Source organism: Camarhynchus parvulus, chromosome 3, assembly GCF_901933205.1.
Source record: "Camarhynchus parvulus chromosome 3, STF_HiC, whole genome shotgun sequence".
NCBI classification, from domain to species: Eukaryota; Metazoa; Chordata; class Aves; order Passeriformes; family Thraupidae; genus Camarhynchus; species Camarhynchus parvulus.
In genome coordinates this window covers 7,390,363-7,405,657 of record NC_044573.1, presented here as the reverse complement: position 1 = coordinate 7,405,657, position 15,295 = coordinate 7,390,363, and the positions used below count along the sequence as shown (strand labels likewise).

Genomic DNA, 15,295 nt, shown 5'->3' with positions numbered 1-15,295 from the left:
AGAACTTTGAAGTGGCCCCAGTTTCTCCAAAATCACTGGCTTTTCCCTTTGCACCTTCTCTCCATCACCTCCTGCCCAGCAACAGCCTACAGAATCAAGACAATTTTACAGCTTCAAGAGGAATTGTTAAGTCTTTGGTAAAAAAACAGTTTGGGAAAAAATTTTCTTGCTTCCCATCTTGTTCACCTACTGAAAACTGAGGGAATCTTCTTGATTTTGCATTTTCTTCTCATGACTAGATGTAAAAGACATTGGCAAGTAATATTCAGCACTGGAACTGAGCCAAACTGAACATTTTGAGAAGAGCCCAGGGCAATTCCCCCTTTGATCAACCACAGACCATCTCCCTACCTTTTAATACACAACTTTAAAAAGCAGCTACCATCCATCTCTTGACACCAATGGACTGAGCTGGTAACACTCTTAGGACACTTAAATCAGAAATGTTTACACATGGTGTCTACACTGCCCCAAGAACAGCAGACCATTTCAGAATCTAGTGATAATTTTATTTTAAAAACCCCAAACCTTTATAACTCACTAAGGTTGGTGCCAAACTCGGCACTGGGACCAAGGTTTGCCAAACAACAGCAGCAGTGAAGTACAGCCTCAGGATGTCAAGTTAAGGACATTTGAACAGCTCTGCTCAGGATTCTGCTGTAAGATAAATTGAGGAAACTGTCCTTAGTGCACAGAAACCTCTAATGATCTGCCAGGGTAGATCACTGCTTTATTGCCAGTACTGAAAATAAGTCCTGAACATAAAAGCAGCAAGAGAAAAAGTCAGACTGGCTGCAATTATTTCCCTCCCAGTCTTTCCTTCTCCCTCCATGTTCTCCATGGATACAGAGACCAAAGTGTGTATATGCCATGTGAGAATGTAAATCACATCATACATTGGAAATTAATTTTAATGTATGCACAGCAGTCACCGTTCATGAATGTACACAGTCCCTGCAGTTACATTCTTTATAAGGTTAAAGTCTTCACTGTTCTCTACTGGATCTTCTGATGGAGAAACAGAAAGGAGAGGTGGAATCAAGGAGTAAGGAATGATCACAGTCATTAAAAATGTGGGGACTTTGAGTAGTAAATGTCAGAGAGTCTTCTATGAGGTTCCAGAAATAAAAGGTGGCACCGTGTATATATTGCAATTTTATTTCATTCGCTCAAACAAAACGTTAGCATGTAAGAAATTTAAAATGACACAATATGATAAAAATAGCAGAGAATGAACTGAGAAACTAAAAAGAAGGTAAACCTAAATGCATGAAAAGTCAACATTCATTAGTGAACAGCTTCAGTCTTTGATTGACACTTGGTAACTTTAAAACAAGGAACTGGAAATCATTGTGACTGTCTGAAGAGATTTCAGCACCAGCACTAAGGGTTTTACATTCAGTTGGTTTGCGGTTGACTCGGGAGCCACTCGTCTCTAGTGCAGGTTTATCACAGGTCAGATCACAGTGTTGAGGAAAGCAACGCCCTCCTGGCATTAGGAAGGATCCCTTAAACTGCCCTCAGCTTAAGACATCCATTGTACAAAAGCACAGAACCACCACAATATGGTTTTTAAAGGACTTAAGTCACCGGTAAGCAAAGTAATCGTAGCTTCTGCAGTTCATTTTCAATACTGAAATCTCTGGAAACGGTGCAACTGTCAGTAGGTCAGGAAATGTCTACAGTAATCTTTAATTCAATCCAATTTCCTGGAAAGAACCAGTTCTGCAAGTTGGGATTACAGAAAGTATGTAGAAGCAGCACAAAAAGACAACATCTGTTCCTTTTTCTTTTAAACAGAAATCATGTTAATTGTAGACCAAGGCACAAAACGTTTAGTGCATAAGCCAGTTCCTTGCACAATCTAGAAGTTCAGCCTTTAATTTTGGACCACTTATAGCCATCCATGCTATTCCACTGTGTAACTCCTGAACCCTCCTACAAACGAATCAAACGTGATTTCTGACAAGGGTAAACATCCTTACTGCTCAAAAAGTCTGTGTAAAACAAAAAGCTACATCAACAAAGATGAAAATGCCTCCTCTTGTTTCGAGAAAAACTGTACTTGACAAGCTTACTATGGATTTTTTCTTTTTAATGCCTTCAATAAATGCATGCAGAAAAGTGATGTTGTTTCTCCTCTTTATTAAAAAAATAAAAAAATTAATAAATGGAGTTAGGCAATATTTCCACTGTCATCTTCCCTTAGAATCTGAACCTAAAGGATCAGACAATGTTTAAATGGGAAAAAGATTTCCTAGTGAAGCCTTTCTGAAGCTGTTGAGTGCTGTTTTGCTTTGGTGTTCAGCACTCTAGATGCTCTGTTATTGAAAGCACCTGTGCCACGAATGGAGCTGCCTGTACTTTGCAAGCAAATCTCTCCACAAGTTGTAAGTAAACTTTTCTTCTGGATCAGCACAGATTCCAAAGCAAACAGGGCTTGGAAAAATGGACAGTGCAACGAAAAGGGAAGATTTTGATCCATATTTTTTGTTCAAAGCACTACAAAGCCAATTTGCAGAATTTCTATTCCACTGAACTTTACCACATTAAAAAAGAAAAAAAAAAACCAAAAAAAAATTTACACTTGTAAGATTGAAAACTCTGGGAAAGAGAGAGGTATCACCTCACCTCCCTTAAAAATGACTCTCAAATTGTTGAGCAAAACCAATAGCATTTCATTGCTATTTTTCAGGGTTTGTCTTGTGTGGAGCTGTGGGGGTTTATTGTTGGCTTTGAGTTTTTTTGGAAAGGAGTGTGGCAGATAAATTAGGAGGAGAAGGGGCCATTTACTGTGACCTGATGGTTCTCAGGTAACTCCTGCTGCTCTGTTTCATTGAACAACCAAAAAAAAAAGGAGTCTCAGAAAAGAGTGAAGCAGAGGGTCATGGTGAAAAGGTGAAGGACAATGCACTTACACAGGGGCATCCTCAGCAAGTCAGATGCCTACAACGTTTTTTCTCTCACCGAGAAACGAGTTTGGTTCACCTGGGAGTTTCAGAACCATTACTGGAAGTTATTACTGAATTTCAAATAGAAAACTGAAAAAAGATACAAAAGGATCAAGTACCTGGTTCCATTAACATGGTTACTGATAAAAGTCATGTTTTCCTCATTATTACACATGCATGTAAGATGAAGAAAAAGTGTAGAAAGTAATAAAAATGTGTCACCTTCCCCCTCCCTCTTCCCACATCTTCCTGGGCATAAATTAAGCCTTACAAATGAAAAGGCTACTCTGTGACATGCAATTTTTCTTTTAATTAAAAAGCTGGCTGTGTTGTGTTACATTACAAAATGTCCACATGCATAAATCTAAAAAAAGCCCCAAAATCTACTGTAAATCTACAACATACTAATGATTTACATTTGACTGCTGATTCGCTTTATGTCGAAGTCCTAGATTTGGTAAAGCATCGTAACAATGTAGGAAGGCATCTACATCTTTAAACTCTGGACTGTGTTTGCTTTTTTTCTTTTTTTAAATTTTCCTACAAAATTGCATGAAGGCTAACTAGAGAGGCTTCCTATCATAAAATTCCAAAATCTTGATATGTCATCACCGTCTAGGTCACCCTCACTTGCAAATATTGCCCTTTCAAAGCACGTGTCTCCAATTGCTCCTTGTCTCGTGAACTGAATTTCTACACATCTGATCTTTTAAATTACTCCTGGAAATATCAGATATGATAGGAAGACAAACCTGAGATACATTTGAAGTACAACAGTATAACTTGCTAACTCCTTCATTAATAAAGAAAACCTCTCTGAAAAGCCTTCCCAAGCTTTTCCCTGTTGTTTGTTTTTTTTTTTTTTGTCTCAACAACAAATTCTGAAACGTGTGCAATTTTATCTTGACATGAGTAGACTTCAAAGCACTGTGATCTTGTCTGATAGATGTAGGAATTTCTGCATAATCATTACAGTAACTTTAAGAGTCTTTTCCACCCTGCTGTAAAGGTCAGAAAAAAGCTGCAAACTAGGAGGGGAATAGCATTATCACCAGAGTGATGTGTCTGAAGCTTTTCAGAATACGTTGTTTCTCCCTCCTTCCAAGTGTCCGTCTGTCTGTCTCCGTTTTCTTCTAACAGCTCACAAAACGTAGTCAGTTTTATATCAAGGTAAAGAGTCACATCGGCTTAGTACGAGTCTTTCTATGCAGTATTGGACTTGCTGAGTTCCTGCCTGATAGCTGCAGAGAGACAGAGACAGGGTTAGCAAACCAAATAAAATATTCTTTATTTAAGGGCAGCAAGCTGGACACACAACTGACCCCTCCCAAAGCAGGCTCACCCTGCTCTCACAATGTGAAGAACCAACACCTAAAGCAGCCCCATGTGGCTTCAGACAAGTGGCATTATCAACCAGGCACTGCCTTTTTTTCTTCCTGTAAAATTTATGCTGAAATCTTAATTTTTAGTTCCCACCTCCAGCAAGCCTGTGGGAAACACCACCATTGGGATTTTCAATGAGTGTTAAGTATGGACTCATTTATTTTATTTATTTAAGAGCAGCCTCAGGGCCCTGTTTGCACTCTACTGGTCTAAAAGGCCGTGGTACAACACAGCACAAACAAAATATGGGGAAAAGCACTACATTCTCCTTAGTCCCAAACCAGCCAGTTCTTTCTACATCAGTTGATGACATTCAATATTTTATCAGCAGTGGTATTAGATTAATACGACTTTTTTTCCTCCCCACACTTCGTTTTGGTACATTCCACAAAGCCAAAAAGAACGGAAAGGCCCACCAAGGTAGTAAATCATATACAGAGTTTTGCTTAATTCCTGACAGGTGAACCTTTAGGATTATGTTTTCTCAATGATTTCCCTTAAGTACAGAAGACTACATAGGAAAATAGCTTCTGTTAAAATAGAAATGAAAACCGTGAGACTTCTTTTCTGTGAATCATATGTTACAGACCAAAGAGGTAACTGAAAGCTGGAAGCTTTCATTAAAATTCTTTCAAATTCTCTTCTAAATATTTCTAGTTTTGAAATACATACCTCAGCAGCTCTGGATTATTTAAAAATAACCCACCTACCACCACATGATATTAAGGATAACTTCAAATCACTCAAATACAGCATCACTTCAACCACTCTTGAAAGACACATTGGTGTCAATATTCTACTAAAACAAAACCCCCAGGAGGGAAATCCCTGAAACACATCAACTGGAACAGGTCTGGCAGCACTGCTTTGCCACCAGACAAAGAACAAAGCCACTTTTACCAATAAATCACACTCAGGCTACCAATACATTGCATTTACATTTTAAAGCACCTGCAGCTACTCTAAAACTGAGCAGCAGCAGTGAACAGAGCAACACTTACCATCAATGAGTTCTTCCTTTAATTTCGTTAACTCCTTCCTCATTTCATCTAAAATATCCTAAAATGTGTCAGAGCATAAATAACAGATTAGCAAACAGATTAGTTTTAGCAAACTGTAAATTTCTGTGGGGAGAAATCCAGAATTATCCCACTACAATTCTTCCCATTAATCCTTAACCCTTCTGAGAAGCATAGCCCACCCCTCAGCTTCCAAGTTAATCCTCAAAACCTAAGGCATCCCTAGAACATTATTAGTGCAGGTACAACGCAGAAAAAACAGTCCCTAGAAGTGCCACAAATTGATTCCTGTAGAATTTATGAGAGGAGAAGGGATAAGAATGAGAAAGCTTTGCTACAGGTGAAATGTGATGTGGAATGCAAAGAAAGGAGCTCACTGAACACCACAAGCCAAGGAAGTATTCCAAGGGGGGGAAAAAAAAAGGTAACCAAGGTATCAAGATCCCAGTCCCAGTGGAATGTGATGGAATGAAGAGAACAGAGTGAAGTGCTGTCCCTGCTTGCTGGTTTTTCCATCCTTTCCTCCAAGCTCCTCCAGAACCACTCCCCAGGCCAGAAGCCACTCTAGAACTGCTGAACCAGGACCCAATCCAGAACCAACCAAAACTGATCCATAAACCAACCTAAAGCCAACTACCACTATGTGGGGACATGGTCTAGAAGCAACTAGAAGTTGCTACCAAAGTAAAAGTGGATCTAGAATTACCCACTGAGCTGCAGCCTGCACCAGAATCTCTCTCCCCACTTGGGGATGATTGATCCAAACATGACCTGGAGATCCTTCACCTCCAACTCCACAACTCCCACAGGATTCCTCTGCTCTTGAACTGGAGAGCTGCACAAAATGCAGCATCCCTGGGTGCTCTTCCACCCCCAAACTTGCGACCACAGGTGCTGACATCTGATATTGAAACATGGTGGTACTGCTAGAGCTGCCCCAAGAGCTTGGTGTTTGTTTGGAAACAGAGAAGGAAAGGTTTTCCAGGCAAACTGATTTCCCAGTTCCATTTATAATGTCAACACCATCCTGTGAGTGCTGCCTAATGCAAAAGCAGGAACTTTGGGAGAAACTAACAGGGCTGTCTAAGCCTCCATCCTACAGCTCCAGCTCCTAAGAACACTGACACATGCCTGGGCAAAAATAAAGACTAGTAATTACTAAATCATTAAAACTTTGCAAATAACAAAACATCTAAAAGTTGGTATTAGGCAGCTGCAAGTTCTTATATCCAACTTCCACAGCAACCTTTTATAAAGCATTATCCACATACCTGCTTCAATCTGTCATAATCTAGACCTTCTGACTGTACTCCGTTGGCACTGGGCTGTCCTGTTGGTGTAGATTTTGGTCTGCAGCACAAAAACACATCCAGGAGTTACTGGTTGCTTATTATTACAGGATACATAAGAGATTCCCCCATCAAAATTGCTGATATTTGTCTAACAAAAACATAGTAAAAAATCAGAACGGAAAACAAAAACTGTTGGGAGTGGGAGGATGGGAAAAACTCAAGCAGACCCAAAATACCACACAGAATAGAAAGCAACACCCAAGAATGTTTTCCACACGCTGGAAATATTAATTACCATAAGAGTTATTAGTTCAACACAAGAACTTTCAAAGCAGCAGACAGATTTCACTGTCAGTGGTTCCTGATTTCTTCACAATGGGCATGAAAAGCTGAATGCCTTCAAATGTCAAGCACTTTCCTCTTGTAACTGCCTGCTCGTTCAAAAGAGGGCCTGTCTCCCAAGGAAGCACTCCCACTAACTAATGACTGCATGCTGATGATGAATGCTGAGCAATCACCCTGGGGCATTTTCAACCCTTGACAGACCCAAGCAATGTTATCCAACTCCTCTGCAACCTCAATTATTCCATCAGTTGCTTTCTAAAGCTACTGAAAGCAAACACTGTAACAGCACCAAGATTTCTCTTTATTTATGATACTTGAGAGGAAGTTCTAATGTTTTGGACTATGTCATATTTCATGTTTGCTTATGAAATACTCTTCTTTTAGACATCAAAATCTTGCTTACCCAGATCACCTTGCATTTTAAACACAGATTCCAAAAGAAGGGGGTTTTCCTGCCTTTGCACTTCTCTTTCCTGATCCCCTCTTTCATTCAAGGGGTAATTCAGGCTCGTGGACTTACAGAGCTGTGAGCAGAGAAGAGCCTGGATGTTCACAGCAGGAGTACCAAAAGAGTTCTCCCAAGAGGGAGGAATGTTCTGCTGTTCTTAAATACATTTTACACCTTAGCTAACATCCTCCCTCCCTTACCTATAAAACTTCAAGCCAAAAAGAAGCTGTGGATAAAATTCTTGAGAATTCATCTCAAGGGGTTTGGAATTACCACAGTCTGCTAATTTTAAAGGAAGGGCAGAGTGTAAAGTAGACTAAGCTGGGCCCTATTTCATTGCCCTTGTATGTGGCATCTCTGGCCTACACTCAGTGTGTCCCTTCAAAATTCCTACATAGAAGAAATTCATCCAGCACTGCATTTTTCTGCATTTGTTACATGAGGCTGCAGACAGATTTACTGCCACAAAGGTGGATAAGAATGAAAAAAAGACTTTATTTCTTCGTTTGTTTTACAAAATCACTACCTTGAGCTTTCATGCATCTTCCCTTACAAGACAGGAGTTTATCCATAAGGGAATTATCCTATTCTGCTGGTTTTGTTCAGTAAGAGCTGAATGAACCTCACACTGGGTTGTCTGGTTGGCTTTTACAACCTGACAGGAATATGTTCTGACTTGCTAACTAAAGAACACTCCAAGTGTGACTCCAACAGAAAAGGGTGCACACATCAAAATGTTGGTTTGATACTTGTTCTTCCCTGGGGATCACAGACCTCAACTGCCACAGCTGTAAAGACTTAAGTCCACACAATTTAAATGTAAGTTCCCAGAGAGAAATTGCTAATTACTATTCTTGAAACACACCAAAATGAAACACACAATCCACTGAGTAAGACAGAAGATTAAATATTGAGTAACTTGATAGTGAAAGCAGCTGGAAAATAGAATTCACCTTGCAACCACCAGAGAAAACTACAGTGTGCACTAATGCTATGAAGGCAAACCACAGTTTAGGATCTTTTACAGAACGTTTTACATGTTACAGTGCTTAGTTCACTATGGAAGAATTCCTTGCTCAAACACATTCATTGGCCATTGCTGTTTCAGCAGGTACCTGGTATTTAAAGAGTTACTTGCAGTTTACACCTGAAATTGTGAGCCCTGACCTGCTCCAGGCAGAACACTGATTTTTTCAGATAGTTCATAGATGGTTTCTGATCATTTCCATTGACTGTAGCTCTGTTCCCATACACTGTGGCATGACAGCATTTATCCAACATGACTGAAAAAAATCCTCTTAAATTCAGCTCCTGGCAATTGGTAACAGTCACCTAGTGCTGCCTTAATGGAAAAACCCAATCAATAGTATACTTTAATATTTTTTTGAAAATTACTTATGAGTTCAATGTATTAATAAGATGACTTCAAAGAAAAGCTCTACACAAACTGACTGCTTCCTTTTCTTCACATCTTTAGAACAAAAGGTCAGTTTTACCCACCATAACTATCTACTGCTTCTATCTGTTAAAAATCTCCCCAGGAAAGCTTCTTTATGAACACTGCCCCTCAATCTTGACAATGTGCTCACTTTTTGCTTTCCAAAATGCAAGACATTCTTAATTCAAACCCTGAAATACCATAATTAGCAAAACAGATAATTTCTAATCTCAGGAAAATCTAGCTGTGTTCCTCCCCAAGTTATGCTAATTTTTTTTTCCCCTTTTTCAGCCTGAATGCAGCTGTCATTTAGGCAAACATTAACTATTGAAATGGAGTGAATAAAAACATCCCAATGTGGCTGAAGAGCTCTCCCGTGTGGTTTTTCATAGCATTGCCTGACAGGACAGGGAGGCAAACCTGACAGTCCCTAACACACCTTCAACCAAGCATGCAAAGGAAAGTTCTTATCCATGCCAACATGCAGAATACACCAGCCAAGATAAGTAGCTAGAAGGGGAACTTTTCATACAAAAAGATTAAGTAATCACCACAACGAGTGCCTTCATGAGAAACAAAGCTGGAATTTGACTCAGTAATTCTGAGACGGCTCTGGAACACATTTACCTCTGGAAAGCTCTCAAAGCCTGAAGGGTTTCAATGTCAGTACTTTATGACCACTAGAGAGTGAAACTTAAGATCTCCAGCAAAAAATACACATGATGTTAACCAACTTGTGAATATGTTCCAAGTAGAAATATTAATTAATGTTTTTAAAGTCTTTAATCAAAAAGCAGATGTAAAAACACACCTAGAAAATTAATTCCTGTTCCTCTGTATCTAAACTTACAGTTTTGAAAACCTGCTTCTTAAAACACTGCAAATGGTCCACTAAATCCTGGCATATTCAACAGGAATTTTGTACCTTTGCAGGTTGAGACTGCCAGAAAACCTGGATTTTATATGAATTCATACCTGGTTCTTAAGGCATCTCAATTTGCCTTTGACATTATCTGCTTTTAACCAGTCCAAAAATGGGCTCAACTGGACCAACAAAATGTGGGGGAGGAACCTGGTGGTGCATGTGGTGATTACCAACCCATGTAGAAAAAGTCCAACCCTGAACTGGTCAAAGGGGTTGTTAGGAAGTCTCAAATCCCAACAGGATGATACCTGTTTAATGAATCATAGAACCTGTTTTCAGAAGCAAGCAGATTTTTCCATGGAGATTCCCGTCTATTAGGGGGAGAAACACTACCTTTAAAAGCTATTATAGGTCTTCATTTTGTTCACTTTTAGCACCTTAACCACCATGGGGTTTCAGAAGATTCAAGAGTTCTACTTGCATGTTTCAGGAAATATTAAAAACCCACAGCTTAAGTCTTTTCTGTTTGCTCCAAAAAGCAAAGGCCTGATTTTAGACAGGACACTAACTTGTTTTAAAATACTTCTGACATTCTCTCTGGGTAACAACAACTTCATCCTCTACCTCTGGGGAAGCTCTGAAGAGAAAATTTTGCTGACTTGCCATTTTCTTAAGTGTGCTTTGCTTAATCCTTGCGTGTGACTCACATCCTCCCTGCAGAGGTCAGGTGAAAGAAATCCTCACATCCTACCAGGTGAAAAAAAAAAATCCCCTCCTGGCAAACACAGTGTTAGTGTTTCAAACTGCAGCTCCCCTTGACTAAACAAAGCTAGTTTAACCAGCTGCTTGCTGAGAGAGACTTGGCAAATGTAGAGAATTTAGAGAAATACAAGGATATTCAAGAGAGACTTCTTCTAACAGCTTCTCCTTGTATGAAATTTTCCTCATCCTGGCAGAGCAAGCTGTCAACACTGACTAGAAAATTGTATCAGCAGGCCTGAAGTATGTGCTATGGCACCTTCCAGCAGGTTATGACAGCACTGGGAAAAAAAATTGACATTAAATAAACACAGAATTCTTATTTTGGATTAGAGTATACACCCAGGGAAGTTCACGTCAAGTTAAATTCTATCTGCATTTTCCACTGGATGAATGAAGACAAAAGCTCGATGGAGAGAGTGCCCCAATAAATCTAAGAGAGATCTTAAAAATCCTCTGTACTCCTCTAGGTCAGAAAATATTTTTCAACAGACCTCAGCAACCTCTGAATTTCACCAGCTGGAAAAAGATCAGAGGAACTGGAAGCATGAAACAGTTTACAAAAACCTACTGTAGAATCAAGACTTCAGAACATCCCAGACTCCCCAAAAGAGTCAGATATTGAGAGTTGACCTACTTATTAATCCCTTTACCCTATGGATAAGCAATTTGAGCAAAGTATCTACAGCCAAAGGGCTAGGTCAGCACCTGTCTCACACAACATGAACACTAAAATGTTCTTTAGGACTCCTTACCCCAATTATTTCTGTGACAAGCTCCCCCTCAATGCCACCTTTTGAAGCAGATTAAAATATCAGCACAAGGGACCTTGGTCAAAGCAGGTCAGAGCTACTGGGGAGGAGGGGGAGAGGGCAGGGAAAGCCAAGGCCAAAGGTGATGCAGGATTCTGTTACGCTGACAGGGTGGCAGAGGGAACACCACCACCAATGGCACCTGCTTCTGGACAAAAAACACAGCAAGCAACCAGAACCAAGGCTGCAGACACCTCAAACTCCTGGATTTATTCTAAAATAGAGATACTTTCTTCACAAGTGTTGCATTTTAGAACTGAAGACCCCAAGGGCATCCTCAACTACAAGTGAGGTCACTCACAGAACAATTGTTTTTAATACTCTGATCATCAAATCTTTTATAGCTGTGTCCAACAGCCAGATTTTAATGGGAATTCAAGTAATTTCAAACACAGCATTCCCAAGTTGAACATGTTTCTCTTGCTTTCTCTCAGGAAATTCAGGTAACTTCCTCAGATTATCAGGGGTCAGAACACTTTAATCTCTGTGTACACAATACACAGGAATTCTAAATGAACAAGCCTTCTGCCTAAAGTAAATTACAATCAAAATATATATCCAAAAACTCACTAAAGTAGCCATTTCACTTGCTGAAAATGCCTTTCAAAATAATCCCTACCAGAGTTCCAGCTGACAAGTTATCAAAGATTGGTTGATGCATTGAAGGATGTAAAACATTTCTATACTTCTTCAGGATGGACTTTCTTAGATTGGTATGAGAGCTACTGAAAATTGTCACAGAATCAAAATCTTACCAAGATAACTGAAATATCCACAGAGGCATTCTGTGAGTGGCAGAGAAATAGAAAGAACACCTATTCTCTAGATTTACTACTGAACATGTGAACTGCAGCACTGATTCAGACTTCAAATAAAAAATTAAACATTGCTGTAGGCAAATATAGACCTGATTAATTCAGGTTATACACCAGCAATTGTTAAAAGAAACTTTTTTGGGTAAAACTTTTGATTTTACTGTCAAAAATTTCTCTGATCAGCATTCTCCAAAAGTAACTTTTCATTCCTACTTAAAACTACTAAAAGCAGTTTCACAACAGCAATTTTAGACTCATAAAGATGATCTTTACTATTCTAGTCCAGTATCTTTAGCAGCATGTGCAACAATAACAAATGTAAGGAAAACCAGCTGGTACAAAAAGGGGAGTACCTGGAAATAACAGGTGACTTGCTTCCATTCACTGTATTTGTCCTTTCCCAAGGCTTCCTTGTTAGTTCTGAAAAACAGAGTGAAGAGATGAAAAACTGTTTTTTTCTATCCACTGTGTAATTTATAGGAGGAAACTTCAAGCATCTGGTAACTCAAGAGCTGCTTGGTGTTTTGCTCTTTTTATTGCATTGCTTTAGCTCCTTCACATTCAGCTACCTCTTGTTGTAGTCATCTGTGAATTCAAGTGAGAGCATCTTGGAAGTATCACTGGTCTCCCAGACACTGTAAATGCCATTTGATTCTCAATCTAGCTGGGAGAAGGTCTGCCTATATTTTACAGGCATTGGATTTATTTATAGGTATTGGATGGCTTCAGTTGTGAAACATGGAATTATGTAACCAGTCAGCTGCAAACACTTGAGGAATAGGTTTCTAAGCTAAAGGAGTTTTCTTAAACTCTTAATGATAGAAAATTAATTCAGAGCCAGTTTCAGTGAAATGCCAGCAGATACAACCTGACACAACTAGAGTATCTTTCAGCAACAAGAAAGAAGGAGGTTCATTCCTTACAACCTGCACAAGTTAAAACAGCCTTTCTGTAGTGTGGATTGTTATTAATTGCTATCATTACTTACTCAGGACTTCAGTGTGCCAGTGATCTTATTAATCTTCACTTCAGATTTGGGGTTTGTTTGGTGTGCTCCCTTTCTTTCATATTGCTTAGCTCTGCTAAGCTGGGCAAGCAGAGAGGCAGAAAGGCCCTTGCAGAGTTTCTTATTGACCAGAAAATTCCCTGGGATGCAGCTGGATACTGAGAACATTTAAATTGCAGAAGTCTGCCAGCACAGTCTGTAACCCAGCCAAGTGCAGGCTACTTATGCTAGTAATAAGCCTTAAACTTAATTTTATACACCAGTTTTCAGGACTTGTCCTGCCATAGGAGTTATTTTAGTAGGATTTTAGCTATATCTCCAAAACTGAGAAACTTATGCTGTGGCTGCAGTTTGCTCAAGGATGCCAAGCATTCCTCTTAAAACACTTTAAAGACCTGTTCCAGTGATGAGGCTCAGCATTACCAGAGCATCTCACAGCAAGAAACAAAGAAAACTTTCTCAACTGGAAGGGAATGGTCAAATTCTGAATGCATTTGACATTTTTAACAGGTTTGGTGAGGCTTCTTATCATCACCAATTAAAGAAACCAGTTCCAGAGGTTTTAATTTCCCTCTTTTTGGGCCTATATTACTAGAAGTGTTCCAAAAGCAGTAATTTTCCTAAGGCTAATGTCCTTTCTGTTTAACAGAATGTGTTTAACAAAATGAAGCAGACTCTTGTAAAAGAAGAGGAAAAAAAAGGGGGGTGTGTGAAAACCTTGATTTGTGTGATGTCATTTATTTCCTTGCAGTCTGAGTTCTCTAGATGAGTGCCTGTATCTCAGTACTAAGTTTGCCAGTTATTTCCATCTGGACACACAACTCCTAGCACTCCTTTTTATTCCCCAGCCAGGTTTTGTTCACACTACAGCAGTGGTTTTCAATATTAAGGTCTGCACATCATCAAGTGGTTGAATCATCTGGAGGAGAAGTGCACACATGGGCAAGCAATCAGCAGAGGAAGCTGGAACAGACTGAAAGTTGGTGTATTCATTATCCAGTTATTTCCTTTCTGCTTCCAGTGCCTTTTGGGGTGACAGACTGCAGGGTTAGATGGCACAGCCCCCCCCTTTTTGCAGGTATGTACTGAGAGGTGCCCAGGGAAACTGAGGGTACAACAAGGGACGACTAAAGGACAGGAAAAGAAAGTCTTGAGGGTCTCTTGAGAGACAATAATTTACAATATTTTACATCTGCATGCTGACAATACCTCTTGGCCAACTGCAGAATGCTTAAGTTTTCCTCACTGACTGTGTTGGCTACACAGCTCCAAACACTGCCTCTTCAGCAGAGGGATCATGGGCAAAGAATTTCAACACTCTGCATTTATACTCTATTCACTTATGTTCTTTTCATCTATAATCTTCTGAACCAGGATGCATTCTACAGCAAAATCCTAGCTGTAATCATGGGAGAAGAGGCAGGTTCCAAAATTCAGCAGAGCTAACCAGGATTTGTCACTAGATTTTAGCATTACAGAGTCCCAGAGTTCACAAACCTGAGCTACTTACCAGGTGTGCTTGTTGAAGAAACCTTAGAAGATGAAGACTCTGATTCTTCCTGATTAAAATGGAGAAGAGAGGGAATAGGGAGAGAGGAGGGAAGGAGAAAAATAATCTTTTTAATCTGTTAGATTCACAAGAACCAATCTCAACTGTTTCAATATTTCAGTTTTTATATATATATTTAAAATGGCTCTGCACAACTGTATATAGAAAATGAGCAAGCACTTCACAGAGGAGTGGTTATATGTATATTTTATACAGTGAAGTATAAATAATCCCTTGTACACCACTGGAATCTCTCTGCTAATCCTTGTATTGAGTAATGTGAATCAGATAAAATTTCTCAACTCACAGCTTTATCTTCTTTCTGCTCTGGTTCTGTTGATCCCTTTTCAGCAATTCTTCTCCTGTAAGCAGAGACAAAATTCAGCAAGCTCATTGTGGCTTTAAGATGGAAGAATGCTGTTTACTGCAATTAAAGACTTATACAGCCTCATGAAAATTAGTGTTTTAAGAAGTACTTTCAAAACACCTTCAAAGGCAAAGCCCTCCTGCCAAAGCAACTGGGCAATTTGAAGTCTGCATGCCCCCCTTGCTGCTGCACAAAGGCTTACACAGAAGTACTGGATTACACTCACATAAAAATGGCTATTCATGA

The 15,295-nt window shown here is 39.5% G+C and overlaps 1 protein-coding gene across 6 annotated transcripts in view; it reads right to left on the bottom strand.

Moving 5' to 3' along the window:
- Window positions 1–1,140: 1,140 nt before the first annotated feature.
- The window catches only part of ENAH (ENAH actin regulator), a 91,355-nt gene continuing 77,200 nt past the window's right edge, over window positions 1,141–15,295 (bottom strand). For 3 of the 6 annotated variants that reach the window (XM_030946013.1, XM_030946016.1, XM_030946018.1), the window contains 7 exons: window positions 14,990–15,044; window positions 14,644–14,692; window positions 12,481–12,547; window positions 10,050–10,112; window positions 6,625–6,703; window positions 5,336–5,393; window positions 1,141–4,192 (listed from right to left, as the gene is read on the bottom strand). In XM_030946013.1, coding sequence (XP_030801873.1) covers window positions 4,155–4,192; window positions 5,336–5,393; window positions 6,625–6,703; window positions 10,050–10,112; window positions 12,481–12,547; window positions 14,644–14,692; window positions 14,990–15,044 — 409 coding nt within the window. In that variant the 3' untranslated portion in view covers window positions 1,141–4,154. The remainder of the gene's footprint in view (window positions 4,193–5,335; window positions 5,394–6,624; window positions 6,704–10,049; window positions 10,113–12,480; window positions 12,548–14,643; window positions 14,693–14,989; window positions 15,045–15,295) is intronic. The other 3 variants (XM_030946014.1, XM_030946017.1, XM_030946019.1) reach the window with 1 other exon arrangement.